Source organism: Peromyscus maniculatus, chromosome 1 (genome assembly GCF_049852395.1).
Source record: "Peromyscus maniculatus bairdii isolate BWxNUB_F1_BW_parent chromosome 1, HU_Pman_BW_mat_3.1, whole genome shotgun sequence".
Classification (NCBI taxonomy): domain Eukaryota; kingdom Metazoa; phylum Chordata; class Mammalia; order Rodentia; family Cricetidae; genus Peromyscus; species Peromyscus maniculatus.
The window spans coordinates 78,514,664-78,534,970 of NC_134852.1; the positions used below are offsets into that span (position 1 = coordinate 78,514,664).

At 39.5% G+C, this 20,307-nt stretch overlaps 1 protein-coding gene across 13 annotated transcripts in view; it reads right to left on the bottom strand.

Annotated features, from left to right (window-relative positions):
• The window catches only part of Mef2a (myocyte enhancer factor 2A), a 128,844-nt gene that overhangs the window by 18,893 nt on the left and 89,644 nt on the right, over positions 1-20,307 (bottom strand). For 7 of the 13 annotated variants that reach the window (XM_076544672.1, XM_076544682.1, XM_076544628.1 and 4 more), the window contains 4 exons: positions 19,804-19,935; positions 16,966-17,185; positions 15,645-15,704; positions 1,679-1,866 (listed from right to left, as the gene is read on the bottom strand). In XM_076544672.1, coding sequence (XP_076400787.1) covers positions 1,679-1,866; positions 15,645-15,704; positions 16,966-17,185; positions 19,804-19,935 — 600 coding nt within the window. Of the gene's footprint in view, positions 1-1,678; positions 1,867-15,644; positions 15,705-16,965; positions 17,186-19,601; positions 19,740-19,803; positions 19,936-20,307 lie in introns of all 13 variants that reach the window. The other 6 variants (XM_076544643.1, XM_076544622.1, XM_076544666.1 and 3 more) reach the window with 2 other exon arrangements.

A 20,307-nucleotide genomic window follows, 5' to 3' on the forward strand; every position in this document is an offset into this window, starting at 1 on the left:
AAGTTTTCAATCCTTTTCTCAGGCACTGGACTAAGTTTGAAAGTTACTGTTGCTGTGGTTCCCTTTTGTATATCTACTAAAAAGCTTTCATCCAAAGCCCTCTAAAGGTGGGAGCTGGGTAGGCCAGTCTCCCCAGGGACTATCCCACTCTATCACCCTTCTGTGATACGCAACAGCTCCTCTGTCACCTTGTCACTCTATGGTACCCACATCTTCTTGCTTCCTAACCACGGGTAGAAACACTATCCTTTCTCCATTTCCAGATACAGGAAGATTTCATCAGTATTTATTTCATGGAAAGAAAAAGATTCAAACAAAGCTTGTCCTCACTGCAGTGGCCAGCTGGTTTTCAGGAAGTCTTTCTATGTCCTATTTCGTTTTATATGGTGCACTTCGTGGGGTTCGCAGTGCAAAGCCTGTAGAGAGGACAGACTCACCCTACACCTGCAGGAATTTTGTGAGGTTCTGCCAGTGCATGCTTGACCTCCGTCAATTCACTAGTCACACTAGCCCCAATGTCTTTCCCCACAGTAACCACCTTTCTCTAGTCTCCAGGCCATCTGACCACTGTGAATTAGCAGCACCAAAATGGGCTCAAGGGAAGCCTACAAGGGAGCTTTTTTCCCCAGTACAAAGTTGAAAGCAATTCAAGCAATTCATTTTAAATTTCCTGGGCTTTTTTTTTAAAGCAGAGTTTGAGATTTAAACAAATTATGACTTGAAGATCCTGGGTATGTGCATTGCTATTCTGAACAGGTGCTAAGTTTCAGTTCCATTTTCTCATCTCTGCCTAGTCATGATCATAACCTGATTGAGAGTCAAATGAGAAAATAACCTGAACAAATTACTAATGCTTTGGAATCTATGACAAATTACACAAATGTAGAATTACTACCTGAGCCTGGCAGCATCACTTTCACGTAACAACAACTCAAAGGGCAAGTTTAGAAACTGCATAGCAGAACAGGCACCTGGCATGTCATTCAGTATGCTAATAGTCAAACTGCTGTTGAAGCAAAAAGGCCTTTAAAACTTGCACATATATTCTAAACTTTGCTAGAAGAAGCCAAGGAAGATACACCTTCTGGCCCTCACGTGAAAAGACAATTCAAAAGCACATGACTCTAGAACTGTAAAGACATGTCAAGGGGTGCAGTAGGAGCAGTATACTCTGGTTCAAGAGAAGGGCTATTTGAAAGGAAGAAACAGAAGATTATTTAGAGGATAATCCTCTCTAATTCGCAAGCATTCTTGCCTACATATTCTACAATAGTTCTCTTTCGTATCCAGAATTTCCTACAAATAATTTCATTATTCCTCACAGAAAAGCATGTAATATAAACTGAAAGTATGCCGAAAGAGAACAGAAATGACATGTTTAATTCATAAACTGGAATCAGATCTCTAAACAAAGTTTTGAACCTGGCAAAATTAAAATTGAGTATAATAACCTCTCCATATTCAGCTTTTATTTTAAATAGCCATTAAGCAGTTTTACTTATTATTGTCATAATCTGGTTTTTAAACACGTATATTCCTCTCTTAAAATATTAATTTTGAGTAGAAAAGTCATTAAGAAAGACAAATGGACACTATGGAGGCTTAGCAACCTCAAAGGAAGACAGAGACTATTATAAACTGTGTTCAGAGAAGAGAGCTAAGGCGAGGGTCAACTTACAAGTGGGGGCATCATGCCCTTGCTGGAAGGGGGAATGACAACCCGTAGATCTGGCTTCCGACTATTCATTCCAAGACTGCCACCACCAGGTGGAGGGGGAGACTTTGTAGGCATGATTTTGCCTAAACTATTTGCACCAGTATTTCCAATCAAATTTGGAGAGGCCCTTGAGTTTACAAATCCATTCCCTGGGAAAGGGGAAAAAAAGTGCTTATTAACATGTAAAGCATCACTAAAATATTTTAATTAATAAATCTAAAATAATGCTAACTGCCCATTTATAAATCTGTTTTTAAAAATGATTAATTTTATAAACAAAATGTAAGAATTTTATGACATATAAAGTTTACCATTTATAATAAAACACAATGCCATTATTGTACTATGTTGACAAATACTCATTTGTATTTATATATTTTAAATTTTTTCTACTTTTGTTTTTGTGTTTGTATTTTAAAATCTTAAAGTGGGGGGGGCAGCAAGATGACACTCAGTGGGTAAAGGCACTTGCTACCAAGGCATGATGTCTGATGTACAGGACCCACAAGGTAGAGAGAACCGATTCCCACAGTCGTCCTCTGACCTCCACATGTGCACCTCAAAACCTGCATGTCCCTACTAATAAATACATAAATACAAGAGTAAAAACTACTTGAAAACAGAATGGTCTTGTTTTGTATGCAGACTTCTGTACTTTGTGTTGGATGCTGCAATTTGTTTATCCTTGGCAAGGCTCTTAGTCTGTTCTTTTCTCTGAACCTATAAATAGTACTTTACTGCTTTTCATACTGCTAACCCTAGATTTTCCCTCACTACTGAATACTGATACCTTTGACTTGAAAAACAAAAAAAGCAAAAATCCCAACAAATAACTACATTCTCTCCAACTGGCACCCATGCCCATCTTCCAGCCGGGCCGTAGGCGGAGGGACAGTGTCTTCTGCAGCTGACACGGGGACAGCTGTCAGCATCACAGCTGCTGCCGCAGTCGCTTTCCCGACAGGCACCAGGTGAAGACACAGAACAAGAGGACTCCAACAGAATCAGCGAGGCAAAGACAGGGGAGACAAACACGAAGCAGAACACAAATTCCACCAGATGCTTAACACACAACCAAGAGAAACGGGCAGTAATATTACACCACAGTGCCTCAAACAGGACAGCGTCTCAGTACTGGAGACAAGATGAGGAGACAGCTGAACTTGGAGGAGATGTGCGTCCTACAGACGAAACGTGTCAATGACTGTAGAATCCAATAAACAGTAAGGAATTCATTTCAAGAAAACAAAGTTACAAACTCCACTGAAGACTCATACAATAAAGTTAACCAGGGTGGACTGAAGAAATCAGTTACTTGAAGGAAAATTCTTTAAGATGTAAAGGAAAAATTCAGTAAGGAAATTAAGAAGCTGAAAAAGAACCAACTAGAAATTCTGGAAACTAAAGAACCAATAAATCAAATGAAAGGCAGAAAGCATCCAGACAAGATGAAGCAGGGGAGCGATTTCAGGGACGGAAGACAAAGTTAACACAGTAACACATACAGATAAATACAAAGAAACAAAATAAAATTTCCAAGAAACCAAACCTAAGAATCCATAATAAAGAGAAAGGACTTTAAGATAAAGTTAATGGCTTAGAAAACCTATTCACTAAAATTATATTTGAAAATTTCCCAAACTGAGACAAAGAAATAGATATCCAACAAAGGAAGCACTTAGAACTTCAAACAGACATGACCAACGAACTCATGCCGTACCTGAGCCAGATGTCAAAGTACAAAGAAGAGCCGGCAAGATGGATAGGTGGGTAAAGGAACTCGCCACCAATTCTGAGACCTGAGTGAGTTCAATCCCTGGGACCCACGTGGTGAAAAAAAACTGATTCCAATCGATTGTCATTCAACCTCTACACACACTGCAGAGGCTTATGCATATACCCCCACCCCCCGCATACACAATACAATAAATAAAGGTAATAATAAAAATACAAAGTAAAGAAACAATACTAAAAGCTACAAGGCAGAGTCAATGAGATGGCTCAGTGGGTAAATGTGATTGAGAGCAGGCAGGACAACTTGTCTTTGATCCCTGGATCCTATAAAGTAGCAAGAAAAAGAAAAAAACTGGCTCCTAAAAGCTGTTCTCTGATCTGAAAGCATATGCCATGGTACATATGTGCACATGTGCGTGCACGCGCGCGCGCGCACACACACACACACCCCAACAAAACAAAGCAAAAACCCAAAAAGTTTTGAGGGAAAAATGCCTACTCTTAGAAGCAGAAATATTACAATAATGGTAGGTCAGCAAGCCTAGAAGTCAGGAAAGCAAAGAGTGGTGGATTTCAAGATCTGAAAGTAAAAAACTTAATTAAACCATTATTGTCAAATCCATCAAAATAATCTATTAAAATTGATGGAGAATAAAGAATATTTGAAAACAAACACTACTTAAAGCAATCTGTGACTATTAAGCCAGCAATGCAGGAAATGATTAAGGGAATACTAAACACAAAGGAGTTAGTCCCCCAAGAGAAGAAAGAGTATATATATTTCATGAACGCACACAAAGGATTAACAAAGTCTAACAGAGACAATTAATGAAGTCTCAAACCAGCAAACACCCAATACTACTGTTAAGAACAAACAAACAAACAAGGAAAAACCAACCAGAACAACTGCCAACCAAATCGATGGTAACAGCAAAGCCTTCCCAACACCCTGAACACAAATGACTAATTCATCATTTAAAGGTACAGACTGTGCTTAAAAATGAGGTCTACTCGCTGCCTCCAAGAAACTCATGGAACTAGAAGAGATCCAAAATCTGAGTTTGTCCATGGCCGAAATCAACCTACCAAGCAACAGAAAGCTGTCACTCAACAAGCTGACCTATGGATCCTCACATCTGACAATGAAGACTTAGAACCAAACCTAGTTAGGAGATAAGAGAGCCCCTACATATTAACAAAAGGAGTAATTCTTCAAGAGGACAAAACTATTGTAAATGTTTACACAACAAATCCTGAAGCCTCTAAGGTTTTGGATCTTTTCTAGTTACACGAGACATTGAGTTTCTTAGAGGCAACCTCATTTTAAAGCACACTGGTTAGTCTGTATCTTTAAATGATGAATTAGTAATTTGCATTCAAGTAATTATTGACAAAGGTTTGCTATTACCATTGATTTTGTTGGCAGTTGTTCTGGTTAGTTGTCGTTGACCACTTCATAAAACAAACATTAAAGAGCACAAAGACCACATTAGGTCCTGACACAGTACAGTAGACTTTATTACCCACTTTCACATATAAGCAGGGCTCCTAACAGGACAATCATCAAAAAATCTTCACACCTAAACTATAAAACAAACTGACTGGACTCAATAGGTATCCACAGAGCATGCTAGCTAACACAGAGAGAATACACATGCTTCCCAGCAGCATATGGAGCCATTCCTAAAACTGATCACATTACAGACAACAAAGGAAGCTTTAATGAATACAAAACCCTGAAATGATTCCCTGCATGTAATCAGATCTTAGTGAATTAAAACAAGAAATTAATAACAAGATTAAGCTAAGAAAATACATAAATACTTGGAGACTGAGCTATACCTTTTCAATGGAACAAAAATCATCTTAAAAAATTAGGAAGGAAATTATAAAACTCTCAGAATCAAATGAATGCTAAAGCATAACCCACCAGAATCTCCAGGACACAGCCAAAGCAGTCCTGTGAGGAAAAGTTTATAGCTCTGTGTTCAAATTAAGAAAACCAGGCTGGGCGGTGGTGGCACACACCTTTAATTCCAGCACTCTGGAGGCAGAGGCAGGCGGATCTCTGTGAGTTCGAGGCCAGCCTGGTCTACAGCAAGTTCCAGGACAGGCACCAAAACTACATAGAGAAACCCTGTCTCAAAAAAAGAAAAGAAAACCAGGAGGAGCTCAAGTAAACAACCTAATGTACCTCAAAGCTCTAGGAAGACAAGAAACCAAGCCAGGACTACGTGGATTCTTCCAAACTTCTAAAGAAAATCTAAGAACAACACTTCTCAAAGGGAGAAAACACCACCAAACTCAGTCTATGAAACCAGTATTATCCTGATACCAAAAGCAGATAAAGATACAACCAAAAAAGAAAACTAGAGGCCAATCTCTATAATCAAAAGAATCAATACAGATATAGAAATTCTCAGCAAATACTTGTAAACTGAATTCAAGATCATATTAAGATCTTTATACAATGTCAACATTGGTATCATCCCAAGGACACAAGAATGATTCAACATAAGCAAATCAATAAATGTTATAATCTATATCAACAGACTTCAAGACATAAAAACCACATGACTATCTCAACAGGAAAATTATTTGACAAAATTCAATACATATTCATGATAAAAGTTCTGAGGAAAATAGAAACAGACAGAACATACTTCAACATAATAAAGAATATATAAGACAAACTTACAGCCAATATTATGCTAAATGGAGAAAACTTGGAGCATTTCCTCTAAAGTCTTGAATGAAACAGAATGTCAACTCTCACCATTATTCAATATAGTGCTTGAAGTCTTATCTTGAGTAATAAGACAAGAGAAAGATCAAAATGATCAAATTCAAAAAGGAAAAATCATCTCTTATGACAGATGATGTAATCCTATACTCAATAGACTCCATAGACTTCATCAGAAAACTGTAGGTCCAAAAAACACTTTCAGTAAAGTTATGATTCAAAATCAATACACAAAGGCAGGACTTTATACACATTCACATACACACACACACACACACACACACACACACACACACACACACACACGCACACACTCACACAGAGACCAATATCAAACTTACTAAGAATTAAGCTAAGATATCTTGTTTTAGATTTTTAAAACTCTATTAAATAAATCTAACCAAAGAAGTCAAAGACTTCTAAAAGGGAAATTTTAAGAAACTGAAAGAGAAAAACTGAAGACATTAGATGAAGAACTTCCATGTTCCTGAACTGGCAGAATTAACATCATGAAATGGCTGTACTATCAAAATTAATCCTCACAGGCACTGCAATTCTTAGCAAAAATCCAAAAACATTATTCACAGAACTAGAAAAACAATCCTGAAATTCATGAAGAAACACGGAAGACCACAGACTGGCCAATGCACTTTTAGACAGAAAGCACACAGCCAAAGAGATCTCATTATCTACACCACAGAGCCACAGTGACAATTGCAGCATAGAACTGGCACAAAAAGACCTGGAGATCAATGGATACAGTACAGGACCTGGAAGTAAGTCCACACAGCTACAGACACCTAGCTGCTGACACAGTACACGGACTCAGAATAGTCTTATATCCTAGTCAGTAAAAGGTGCTGCAAAACTGGATATATATCCACAAAGAATTGAAATTAGAACCCTAACTATAACACTGCACAAAAACCAATTCAAAGCGAATTGAAGACCTTAATTAAAAAACCAGAATACTGAAATTGCTATGGGAAAAGACTTTAAGATAGAGGTATAAGCAAGAAATTTCTGAACAGAAGCCCAGTATCACAGCAAATAGCCCACAGAACTGGCAAAGGTATTACTTGAAATTAAAAACCTTACAAAGCAAAAGAAGCCATCAGCAGGCTGGGTAAATGGCTCACTGGATACAGTGCCTACCCTACAAGCAGGATAGCCAAAGCATTCATGTAAGAAAGCCAGGTTAGTTAGGACTGGAGCGAGTTCACTGGCTAAGAGCATTTGCTACTTTTACAGAGGCTATGAGTTCAGTTCCTAACCACCACAATCACCTACAGAAATAGCTCTTCTGGCATCCAAGGACGCGCGCGCGCGCGCGCACACACACACACACACACAATCTTAAAAGGAATTTAAGAAAGCCAGGTATGAGGTTACATGCCTGCAACCACAGCAGTGGTGGTGGTGTGAACCAGAGGTGCTTGCTAGTTACACCTATCTAGTTGGAACTGCAAGCACCAGGTTCAGTGAGACCCTGTCTCCACAGATAAGATGGAGAGATTCAAGAAGATACCACAACATCAAACTCTGTCAATATGCCAGCACAGCTGAGCACATTAGTATACATATATGCATACATCACACATATATTTTAATTCTACAGAATTTCTTGAATAAAAAACTGGCATACTATTTGGGGGGTTTACAAAGCAATTTCAGGTACATTATGTACATTCAAATGATAGCCTGATATATGAACTCTACAGTTTTTTTAATTATGCTTATTTGGAAGGAAGGGTGTGCCTGGAAATCTGAGGACAGCTTGTGGGAGTTGGTCCTTTTCTTCTATCGTGTGGAACGTGGGATTGAACTCAGTCTACCAGATTTGGGAGCAAGCTGTTGAGCCAGTTTACCAGTACTGGATTCTAAAGTTTAAAAGATTATGATTAGGGGGCTGGAGAGAGAGTTCGGTGGTTAAGAGCACTGGGCTGTTCTTTCAGAGGGCCCAGGTTCAATTCCCAGCACACACATGGCAGCTCACAACTGTCTGTAACTACAGTTGTAGGGGATCCAATGCCCTCCTTTGGCTTGAGGATAACAGGCATATATGTGGTGCATAGTCATACATGCGGATAAAACATCCACAGACATAAAATAATAAAAATAAAAAATAATGAAATACTATGATTAGGGAGACATAAAAAATTTGTAAGGACAAAGCTGTAATAAAAGTAGAGGCCTTAATATAATTGTCTACTTATAAATATTACTTAGAAGTTTAAAAAACTACCATTATAAAAATGAATTATCTGCATGGGAAACTGGAAAATTAACATTTATCAATGTAACATAATCAACTCTGCAGAATCCTAGCCACTCTATTCCTAAGCCTGGCACTCAAATACCAAGAGCACAGACAAGAAGGTAAGGGCGCACCTCGGAACTGCCCAGTGCCGCTGGGACGGCGCTCCAGGGTGACGACTAGGCTGTTTCCTGACCTTTCTTTCACCCAATTCTTGCGTTCTCAAAAGCTTTCACCACGTGACACACCCGTTTTATTTGTGTCTCACTTTACTTTGCTGTGGGGACTGTTATTTTAGTTAATTTTGTGAGGCTATTTCCTGCATTCTGCTTTCATTGTCTTGAAGGGAATTTATTCAATCTGGGCTCAATCTGCTTTCCACACTCTGCAGGGCAATTTCCAGCATCCTCATAAGCTCCAGAAAGCACTGCGGTTCAAGGGGAAACACCTCTGCTCTAGGTCACCCCCTCTTCCCCTTGCAGAGCAAAACTCACTAATAAGCTAATCCAGATTTTGTTATCTGGAGGATAAAAAACTTTGCAAATAACATATTCAAAATTAGGAGAACTTTATACTGTAGAGCAATAAGGTTAATAAGGTTTCTTTTAATATATAATCTAAGAACGTGTGTTCTGACTCTCCAGTATTTGAAAGACTATTTCACGGACTTGTACTAAAGTCTCAAAAAAAAAGAACTAATATTTCAGTATTATCATCAGATGGTGCAAATATGTAATTTAGTGTCATACATCATCAAGAAGCACGATTGTGGCTTACCTATATGAAATCCATGATGCATTTTATACGAGGCCATAGTAACCCATGAGAATCAAGTTACAGGAGTGAACGGGGGTTAAAAGGACGGTATCTTAGTGTTCCATCAGGCACTGCAGCAGGTAGTGATTACAGGATGATGTAAGTGTCTGGCAACTTGCCAGGCTGAAGCTAACCTCAAGTGCAAGCTTGTTATTTCCTAGACTGTATCCACGCATGCCTCTTAGCTTCTGTTTAAGTTCTATGGAGACACTGTTCAGAATGATTTGTGAAGCAGTTACATAACTCCTCTTGCCGTAAGTTACAAATCAGGAATGAAAATGTCTTTTCTAACTGAATAAACTTAAGTTAGTGTGATTATTGTTAAAACATGTTTTCAGTTTGCCTGGCAATTTATTGCTCTTAACAAAAACACTTGAGTAAATCATATACCCACTTCTCCAGAAATTTAACAGGCCTAATCTCAATTATGTTACTATAGGTAGAAGGTATGCTGTCCCATTATATCAGTTCAGCTCATATTTCAAAATATAAATCTTTTCAGTTGACGCAACACCTTCAAGTGGATGGCAAGTTTACCCCATGGCCTGAGAACTAGTACCCACCTAGCACTGAACAGTAGATGGTTATGTCATTCATATTTTACTATGAAGCCACTTTTGAACTTCAATTGCCAAGCAAACTTCAGAGGATTCTGAAAAACTCAAGCAAGATTCAAGCCAGAAGTGGTGGCACACACTTTTAATTCTAGCCCCTGGGAGCCAGAGGCAGGGGATGAACCTGAGTTTGAGGCCAGCCTACTCTACAGTGAGCTCACAGCGATGAACAACAAAACTGACATGCTAGCAGATTACTCCATACACAAAAATCCTAGTAAAAGATGAAAAAAGATCATTTATGTGAAGATTTAACATTTCTTAAACTACAAAAAAGACCCTGACTTTGAAATAACCGATGACACATTTCCTTAGTCGGATGACAATCCCCCGAATGGACAATATGTACCTATTAGAAATATTTAATAAACACATCATCTGTGCCCTCCGTCCCAAACACTACTCCTCTTTGCAATCCGCCCACGGTGGCCAGCACTAAAAATGCACCTTTCTCCTCTGCCAGAGACTCTGAATTTCTCACACAGTATGATGATAGAAGCACAAAGGCTTCAATGTAAGTTACAAATTTCTGCTTCATTTCCCATCATTTTTAGTCCAAACTCAACGGACAAGGACTACTTTTCTCAGGTAAGTGCTGTCATCCCAAGCCAATGTTTTAAACACATGGACCCAATGGCACCCTCCACCATTCCCACACCAGGCTCCTAACACTATCCATCCAACGAAACTCAGTTCACTCACCTTTGAAAGGGGGATCTTTCCCCATCCATCTTTTTAGCATCCCCAAACCACTTTCATTCAACACTTAACAATTCCAGAATTTTCTTGAGCTTTCTATTTCTAGTCCAATATGTATTTCTCTTTCCCAACATGTTTTTAAAAAAATGAAAGTGCAAGCTGGGGAGACAGCGGTCATTAAAGCTGCTGTGGTAAAAGTATGGGGAGCTGAGTTCAGACTCCGCGCACTCACACAGGAAAGTATGGGGAACCAAGTTCAGACTCCGCGCACTCACACAGGAAAGTATGGGGAACCAAGTTCAGACTCCGCGCACTCACACAGTAAAGTATGGGGAACCAAGTTCAAACTCCGCGCACTCACACAGGAAAGTATGGGGAACCGAGTTCAGACTCCACGCACTCACACAGGAAAGTATGGGGAACCGAGTTCAGACTCCGAGCACTCACACAGGAAAGTATGGGGAACCCAGTTCAGACTCCGAGCACTCACACAGGAAAGTATGGGGAACCGAGTTCAGACTCCGCGCATCCACACAGGAAAGTATGGGGAACCGAGTTCAGACTCCGCGCATGCACACAGGAAAGTATGGAGAACCGAGTTCAGACTCCGCGCATCCACACAGGAAAGTATGGAGAACCGAGTTCAGACTCCGCGCACTCACACAGGAAAGTATGGGGAACCGAGTTCAGACTCCGAGCACTGGCACAGGAAAGCCTGACAAGGTGGCCACTCCCTATAGTCCAGCATGGGGAAGGCTAGCAAACTCTGGACAGACAACAGACGTGGATCCCCAGTTTGCTAGCCAGCCAGTGTAGCTAAGCAATAAACTGGGTTCAGTGAGAGACTCTGTCTCAAGCAGACAACGTGGAAGAGTGACAGAGAAAGAAACTGGATGTCCACTTTCCAGCCTCTGTACCGTGTGCATACCGCCTACCTAAATGACATGTGCACAAAACACACACACATACATACACTGTTTCCAACCCCACACACCAATTTTTTTAAGTGAAGGTACTAGATATATCAATTTTTTTTTCATTCTTGACTTTACAATATAGGTCAAAGCTTAAGAAAGTATCTGAGCTACAGTATCAACTGAGTAACACATTTATTTATATTCTTGGTAATGAAATACATGTAGTAAATCACAAACAGACTGTCACCATGACAGAGCTATATAAATTACAGTGTGTACAGCTGCCAGTTTAAGTTTAAAATAATGACAGATTAGGGAAAAAAAATCAAATCACAGGGAAAAAGACCAGAAAACCAAATTACTACAATAAAAATTTTATGACTTTAGGAATACCATCACTATTATGTCACATAAAGTTCAAAAAGTAAAAGAAAGGGGAAAATACATTATTTTATCACCTTAACTATTAGAATCAGTTTGGGGTCCTTATGCTTTTTTTCTATATTTCTATTTTCTGCACAGGTTTAAGTCACAACTAAAAAAATACCTCACTTGAAATTCACCTAATGTTCACAATGCTGACTATGCTGACTTCAGCCTATTATTCACTACAACTAAGCCATCATCAACACTTGACTTCCTTTTTAAAGATCAATTATCTTGACGTGAATGAGTGTTTTGTCTTCATGCATGTCTGTGTACCATATGAGTACCTGAAACCCTCAGAAGCCAGAAGAAGGAAGGCATCAGATCCTCTAGAACTAGAGTTACTGGAGTTTGGGTTCCCTCCATGTGGGTGCTGGGAACTGAATCTAGGTCCCGTGTAAAAGCAACCAATGCTCTTCACTGTTAAGCCACTTCTCTGGCCCCTAGCCTACTTCTTTAGACAAAGCCTCAGAAATGGGATCCGGGTTTAGAGGCACAGACATTTTATAACCACTGAAACCTTTCAAACCTTTTCATCAAGACTAATTTACAAGGTATCAAAAGCATATGAAGACATTTGGGAGTTCCAATAAAAGGGAGTAGCAGATGGGAATTAGCAAATGAAAGTCGTATGTATTTTTGGCTCTTTAATTTGAATTTCAGTTTTACTACAAACTTGCTGTGTGGATCAGGCTGGTCTAGAACCCAGGATTCTCTTGTCCCATATGACCTCTGGGGTACTGCAGTTACAGGTATGCCCCACACTCACACCAAGACATTAGCTTTGACTAAAATGCTGTTGGGTACACACTTTGTGTGTGCAACGTTAGTGGTTAAATTTAAGGCTTCATACATGTTTGTTAAACAAACATTACTGAACACCTGCATTCCCAGGCTATTATGCACAACAGGTCCCAAAGAGATCAGTATCGCTGAATTACAAACAATTTGTATGATGCAAACAGTGTAGCTACTAAGAGGGGCTGTTCACTCTGTTCACTTTGTATTACAGACGCCGGCCTTCTGGAGTCCCGGCCCAATGGGACACAAGCATACAAGAGTGTCAAGTCCTGGTGGACTTGAAACACACTGCCCTATTGGTGTCAGGAGGGAAGCGTACGTGTACATGAAACCAGTACACAGGATTCAGACAGTAAAACTGAGTTGTCATTAAATAAACCAAACACATTTGAAAACACACATGTACGAGTGTAGCAGCCCTAATGGATAACTGATAGCAAGACCTTCATATATTTTCTACAGTTGATCTCTCTCTCTCTCTCTCTCTCTCTCTCTCTCTCTCTCTCTCTCTCTCTCTCTCTCTCTCTCTCTCTCCCTCTCTCCCCCTCTCTCCCCCTCTCTCCCCCTCTCTTTTGGTGGAAATAACTTTATTCTCGGTCGGAACATAAACCATCACTCTTAGGGAAAGGAAGGTGGCAGCCTGGTCTAGGCTCATTTAAAATGGGGACAAGATTAAGAAGTCCCGCACTGTTTTTTAGCCGGGCGGTGGTGGCGCACGCCTTTAATCCCAGCACTCGGGAGGCAGAGCCAGGCGGATCTTTGTGAGTTCGAGGCCAGCCTGGGCTACCAAGTGAGTTCCAGGAAAGGCGCAAAGCTACACAGAGAAACCCTGTCTCGGAAAAACAAAAAAAACAAAAAAACAAAAAAAAAAGAAGTCCCACCCCAGTGCTTGCCTAGCTGAGATAACATTACATCCTTAACTCTGTGTATAAATATCTCCTTATATTAAAAAAAAAAAATTCAGGTCCCACTTCACTCTGCCCTCAGCTGGGAAACAGTTATCTTCAATTTGTGACATTCCAGATCAGAGAAAGAGTATGGGGATCCACAGGTACATTTGATCTCTTAAGACTCAATAGCAGGTCATTAATCCATTTAAGTCCACTAAAAAATATCATATATTGTACTGCAGATATAACATCAAAATCATTACTTTGATGTTATAGCTGCAAAATAATCTATCTTCACCACATGTCAGGACTGGAAAGATAGTCTTTAAATATACTTTAAAATATATTTCAGAATTATTTATTTTATGTGTATGTGTGTTTTGCCTACATGTACGTATGTGACTACATGTATGCCTGGTACCCAGCATAAAAAGAAGGCAGTGGAGCCTGTGGAACTGGAGTTATGGTTGTGAGCCTCCACAGGGATGCTAGGGTTTGAACCAAGAAAGCAACAAGTGCTCTTAACTGCTGAGTCATCTCTCCAGCCCCAATATGACATATCTTTAAATCACCAAGACTCCAGGAGGCTGGACCCTAACTAAAGTGAACCAGAAATAAACAGTCTCTCTTAGTAGCCAATTATTCGCACCAAACTGTGTTTTGTTTTTTAACTAGGTGGAGCTAATCTGTGTAAGACCTGTTGTGCATATAGCATATTGGGAATAAAGCCACTTAACAGTGTTTGTTTAGCATGTGTGAGACTTTGGATGTAATCACCACCACCACCATACACATACAGCCCCATAGTGAAAGCCTATTTGACTGTGACTACAACAAACCGTGAATGCTTTACATATGACCACCAAAGCAGATCCTCAAGGGAATCACTTGGATCTCTAACTTGAGTAATATGCACACATGTCTTAGTATTCCAATTTCTGAACACATTTAATGCTTTTTAAAAAAAAATAAAGTACTTTCTAATAGTTTAACTTCAGTGGTGACGGAAGTTACAGAAAGCATATCCCTAAGAAATGGTCATTGAAGGCAGCAGTCAAACTGACTTCTAAATGTGTTTGCACCCATAGATCAATACTGCTTTCAATCTTAGCCAGAAAAGCTGTTTCTGTAGTGGGCATCAGTCAATGCAGAGACTCAACTAATCAAAGTGCTGAGAATAAGTGACCACTGAGTACTCAACCCTCACCTGTATCACCCTCCCCACCAAGGCTCAGGGAACACCATGCAAGAAGGGGTGGGAAGAACGTAAGGACCAGCTGATGGGGAGGAATGCTGTCTGCTGTCTTCTAGACAAAACATGGCCAGCACACTCACCAACTCCAAGCCATGGCTACCTGCACAAGATCAAGCCTTTCAACATCTACCATGGAGTCAGGAGAGACTCCACCTCTAGCCGAGGAGGTATTGGCAGTTAATAACTACTGGGAAAGGGGGAGTCCTTTTTCTTTGGAGTTGTAGTTGCTGGTATGGTGTCTATAATCTGGTGGATGGTCTCATACCCACTGGTAAGTAGATAGCACTAACTGAACTCATGGATTATTTAGAAAAGAAAAAAGAAGAGGCTAGTAAAGGTAGAAGGAGGGTGTGTGGGCATCGAGGAGTGTCAGGAAATAAGGGGAATGTGGCAAGGATATGATCAAGATACATTCTGTGTGTGTGATATACATATATCCGAGTGGATATGTGTGTGTACGTGTAAAATGCTATAAAAATAAATTTAAAATATTCTTTTTAAAAAAGATCTTGATGTAAATGTTGCAACTTAAATTAGAGCAACTTAGTCTTTGGGAAACAACAATGGCTGGTATAGAGGAAGCACTTAATACATAGTGAATGAATGAATGAATGAACTTAGTGTGTAAAGGATGAAGCAGGGCTATTGTAGAAAACTGTTAAGCTGGATAGTAAACTATCCCTCAGAAGGCAGAAAGCCTTATTTCAGGACAATACTTAGTTGTAGCTCAGCTCAAATAGACACCTACAAAGTTAAATGATAGGAATCCACTCACCCACTGGACTATTTCCAGCTCCATTTGGCACCGTGAGGTCTGTAGTGCTCAACATCCCACCTAACAATGTTACAGAGAAAAGAGAGATTGAATAAAAATTGCATTTATTTTACAAATGCAGTTATCCCACTATAACCTACATTCTATTCCTAAAAATCAAATCAATATAAAACTAGCTCAGTCTAAAGTTTACCACCAATGAATGTATAATTTGATATAAGTTACACTATATATATAAAAAGAGCCGTGGGGGGGGGTCTATGTGTAGTATACACATACATGAACTTATCTACAGAGCTCTTGATAGACCGCCATCTGTGCATCTATAGTAACTAGTAAATACTGACGAGAACGAGACAGTTCATAGAGAGCACTACTCAATCCAGCACTGTGGGAAGGTAATACTAAACTACAGACTAAGATGGCAAATGTACTGCAAACTGCTGCGGAATTACTGAACTAACTCAGTAGGAAGAGATGCACAGAGCAGGCTCACTCCTCTACTTCTAGCATGAGGGTCACATTCAACTTTCAATCTTCACTTGCAACACTGAAGTTAAATTCTCTGTCTGTCACCAGTGTGGCTCCCCCATGATAAAGAAAAGTTATAGATGGCACGGTCTCTATACTATTCTACTTGGCCCAACAATGTTTTTCCCACAGAGGCTATCTAGTCAGAACTTACTCAGGGTCAGAGAATCTGGGCTTACTTTATCCAGCAGGGCTGCATAAGGAGATGATTTGACCATGGGCGTGGTTACCAGGAGTTTGAAAGTGTCTACACTTGGCTGTGTGGTATGCTTTGATCTGGGAAGGGGAAGGTCTTTTGCCCTGCCCCTTGGCATTGTTATAGAAAGCACTTTTGAATAAACAGAAAAGGCTGTTGGGTATTGATCCAGACCCTCCCGAAGCTATCCTGTGTTTCTGTCTTTCTTCTCATCAACTAGGGCTTTCTATCTAATATTTTCTTATCCCTCTCTCATAAGAACCATTCAAAAGGTAGGAGCTGGCCTCCCACATGGAACAGTGACTCTTGCTCATCCCAACAATAATGCGGGCTTTTTGTTTGCTTGTTGGTTTGTTTTCTGAGACAGGGTCTCTCTACATAGCCCTGGCTGTCCTGGAACTCACTATGTAGACACAGCTGTTCTCAAACTCAGAGTTCTGGTTGCCTCTGCCTCCCAAATACTGGGATTAAAGGCATGGGCCACCACACCTGGACTGACAATAAAGTGAAGACTAAAGAGAATAAACTTTCTTTGTCAGCAATTCATTTCTCATCCTCTTTTTAAGAGCACCAACAGAACACTTGACGACATACTTGCACTGCCAGTACTTGGTGGTCTCTGCGGAGCGCCAGGGGACACATTTCTGTGTAATGTGGCTGGGGGTGGAGACAGCATGCTTGAGTCTGCTAAGGTTGCGCTGGCTGCCAAAGACGGTGACACAAGGGAACTCCCTGGGTTAGTGTAGGACAAAGCATTGGGGCTGGTCACGGGAACTGTGACGGACATTGAGAAGTTCTGAGGTGGCAAACCAGGCTGTAAGGAAGAACAAGGAAGAGAAAACTATTGGTTTCATTCCATCCACATTAAATAACTTTAACTAGTTAACTCTCATTATTCAAAGAAGAGGACGAGGATAAGTTCTTCATTTGCAGTGTTAAGCTGTTTCTTCTAGAATTATACTTGAATATGAATATATCTGACATGAACTTTATTTTCATTTTATATTGATACATATATGTTAATATAACTATACAGTATGTTTCAAATATTCAAAAGATGAAATTAAAAGTTAAAACCTGAAATTAAAATATTGTTGAATTTAGACATTACAAAATTTATCAGTTACCAAGGAAGCATTAATTAGAACTCCAGTGCAAACCAATTTAACATTACATTTCTTTTTTTCTTTCCTTTCTTTCTTTCTTTTTTTCAAGACAGGGTTTCTCTGTGTAGTTTTGGTGCCTTTCCTGGATCTCGCTCTGTAGTCCAGGCTGGCCTTGAACTCACAGAGATCTTGACTGCCTCTGCCTCCCGAGTGCTGGGATTAAAGGTGTGCTCTTAACATTAACATCTTAACCTGGCTTAACATTGGGGGAAACCCAAATACAAGCAAAGGGTAAAGTATATACACATTATTAACTTAATACATCAACTTTGGGATATTATGAATAAGTCCAGTATGATTTGATTAACGGACTTTTTTTAAACTAGAAAAGTCAAGTAATTATACACAGAACACAACGTAATTTCTATGTAATGAAATATAAAAAAAAAAAAAAAACCACCTACACATTAAGATTAACTACTGCCAAGTTAGACTAGAGAGTCTTGGTATCTTTAAAATTGTATAAGGATTAACTTATAAAGGTTATAAAAGCTATCTTCGCCGGGCGTGGTGGCGCACGCCTTTAATCCCAGCACTCGGGAGGCAGAGCCAGGCGGATCTCTGTGAGTTCGAGGCCAGCCTGGGCTACCAAGTGAGCTCCAGGAAAGGCGCAAAGCTACACAGAGAAACCCTGTCTCGAAAAAACCAAAAAAAAAAAAAAAAAAAAAAGCTATCTTCTAGTCAAAATACTTCATATGCTTTCTCTTAAAGTACATTTCCTAGTTTTCTCTGGTATTTCCCCCATAGACCAATTCCAATACATTTGTTGACCATGATAAACAGTAAGCTTCTTCATAATTTAAAGTTGTATGTGGGGAGTCAAGAAGCAAACAATGAAGCAATTTTAGTATATTCTTGCAGCTTAAAGTTTGAGTGTGGGAACAATGTCCCTGTGAGATCAGAGAAATTTTATATGCTACTGTTCTGTTTTAAAAAATAATGGTATTAGCTCAAAAAAATTGTTTAAAGCTATTTTCATGTGATTCTTCCTACAGAACTACTTTGAAGAAATGACATATGATGTGTGTCATTTTTTTAGGGCAAGAGCTTCAAGTATGATAATGAAAAAGAAAAGAACAAGAAAAACAAAAGCCCAGCACTGGAGCCAGCTGGTTCCACAACCACTTTCCCTCCACACAGAGGTAGATAGAGAGCAGCTACAGCAGGGTTCTAGCTGCTCTCGCTGGAGTCTAGTAAGAGGATTTTCCGTATTTTCAGTCCAGGCACACGAGTGCAGTAAGGTCAAAATGGACTGTTTCATAAGATTAGGTGACTGTGTACAGAAAAATTACAGTGACTATTTGTTGTGTGATTAGTTTGAGGCTAAGAGTTTCCTTAAAATAAATCTCGCTCTCTTCTGTAATACTGAGTATGAGAGAAGAGCAGTCAGTACTCAGGGTTCCTGCAGTTCAGCACTTTGGGCTATGGTACAAAGAGCTCAACAGTCAGCCCAGTTCTTCTAAAATGAAGATAACTGCATAAAGCAAGTAAAATGATTTAGAGGAAAGAAATCGTACAACAAACTCAACTAACTTACATTTAGCATTCTTTTTTTTTTTTCCCCCGGAGCTGAGGACCGAACCCAGGGCCTTGCGCTTGACCACTGAGCTAATCCCCAACCCCACATTTAGCATTCTAAAGATCGACTAAATATGTATATTAAGTAATGGGAAAGATGGGAATGTCTTATATGTGTACTTTATACTGAAAATCAAGGAATTTTAAAACTAGAAACAATTTTTAAAATCATGTGAGCCAACTCATTTACTTCCCAGATCAAACAATTGTAATTCAGGATGTATGGATAGCTTAAGAAAAGATACAAAGGGCAATTAGTGGCAGGACATGAATTAGGACGTTTTCTCTTCATTTCTACACTTAAGACACTCAACGTTTAGTACTGTAAGATTTTGGCATTTCAAAGCTCTGTCAAACCAAAGAGAGTTCATAAACACCTTCTTTCCTCTAAGACTTGCCATCAATCTTCTGTTAAAAATGAGGTAGGATGTGTGGTCAGTTTCTTCATGCACATGATAAAAGCACAAACCATACTTTAGTACTCACTGCGATTTTATGATTCCGCATCATATTATCAAATTCCTCATTAATTTTTTTATATTTTTCTTCTGTATGTGGAGTTAGCACATAGGAAGTATCGGGGTCTGGGCTGTCGCACCCTCTGTGTTCCTTCTTGTTCAGAGCCTAAATATGAAGTTAACAAAAAGGATCAACAAATAAAAAGTAAAGGTAAAGTGAAAGTACTTACAGGGCCTCGTTTGAAAATAAAATCACTATCTTCATTTAGTTTGCTGAATCTGTCCTCCGAGAGTGGACTGTGCTCAAAGTAATCGTCAGCATCAGGGCTCTCACAACCATTAAGGCCTTTCTTTCTTAACGTCTGAAATACAATTGGAAAATTCACACAAAAAGAATACTAACTTTCCATGAGTTTTTTGTAAAATGTGTTAAGAGAGCACAGGTCGAATAAACGGCATTACTTAAGAGCCACTGAATGATTGTCAAGTGACTACACATATACTACATTCTCCAAGTAACACAAGCCTGAGACAGGCGCAAAGTGAGCTCTCCCACTGCACATTAAGAAACAGGAGTACTTGCTTGTTTGGACTCTTGCTTTTCAAAGTGTTTAGAGGAGACTAAAATCACTTCATGTTCAGAGACAGAGCTAGACTATGGTTAGTAAAGTTAGTAAGAGTGTAACAAGAATCTATCAAAATGATATGTTGAGAAATGACAGGATCTTTATGCT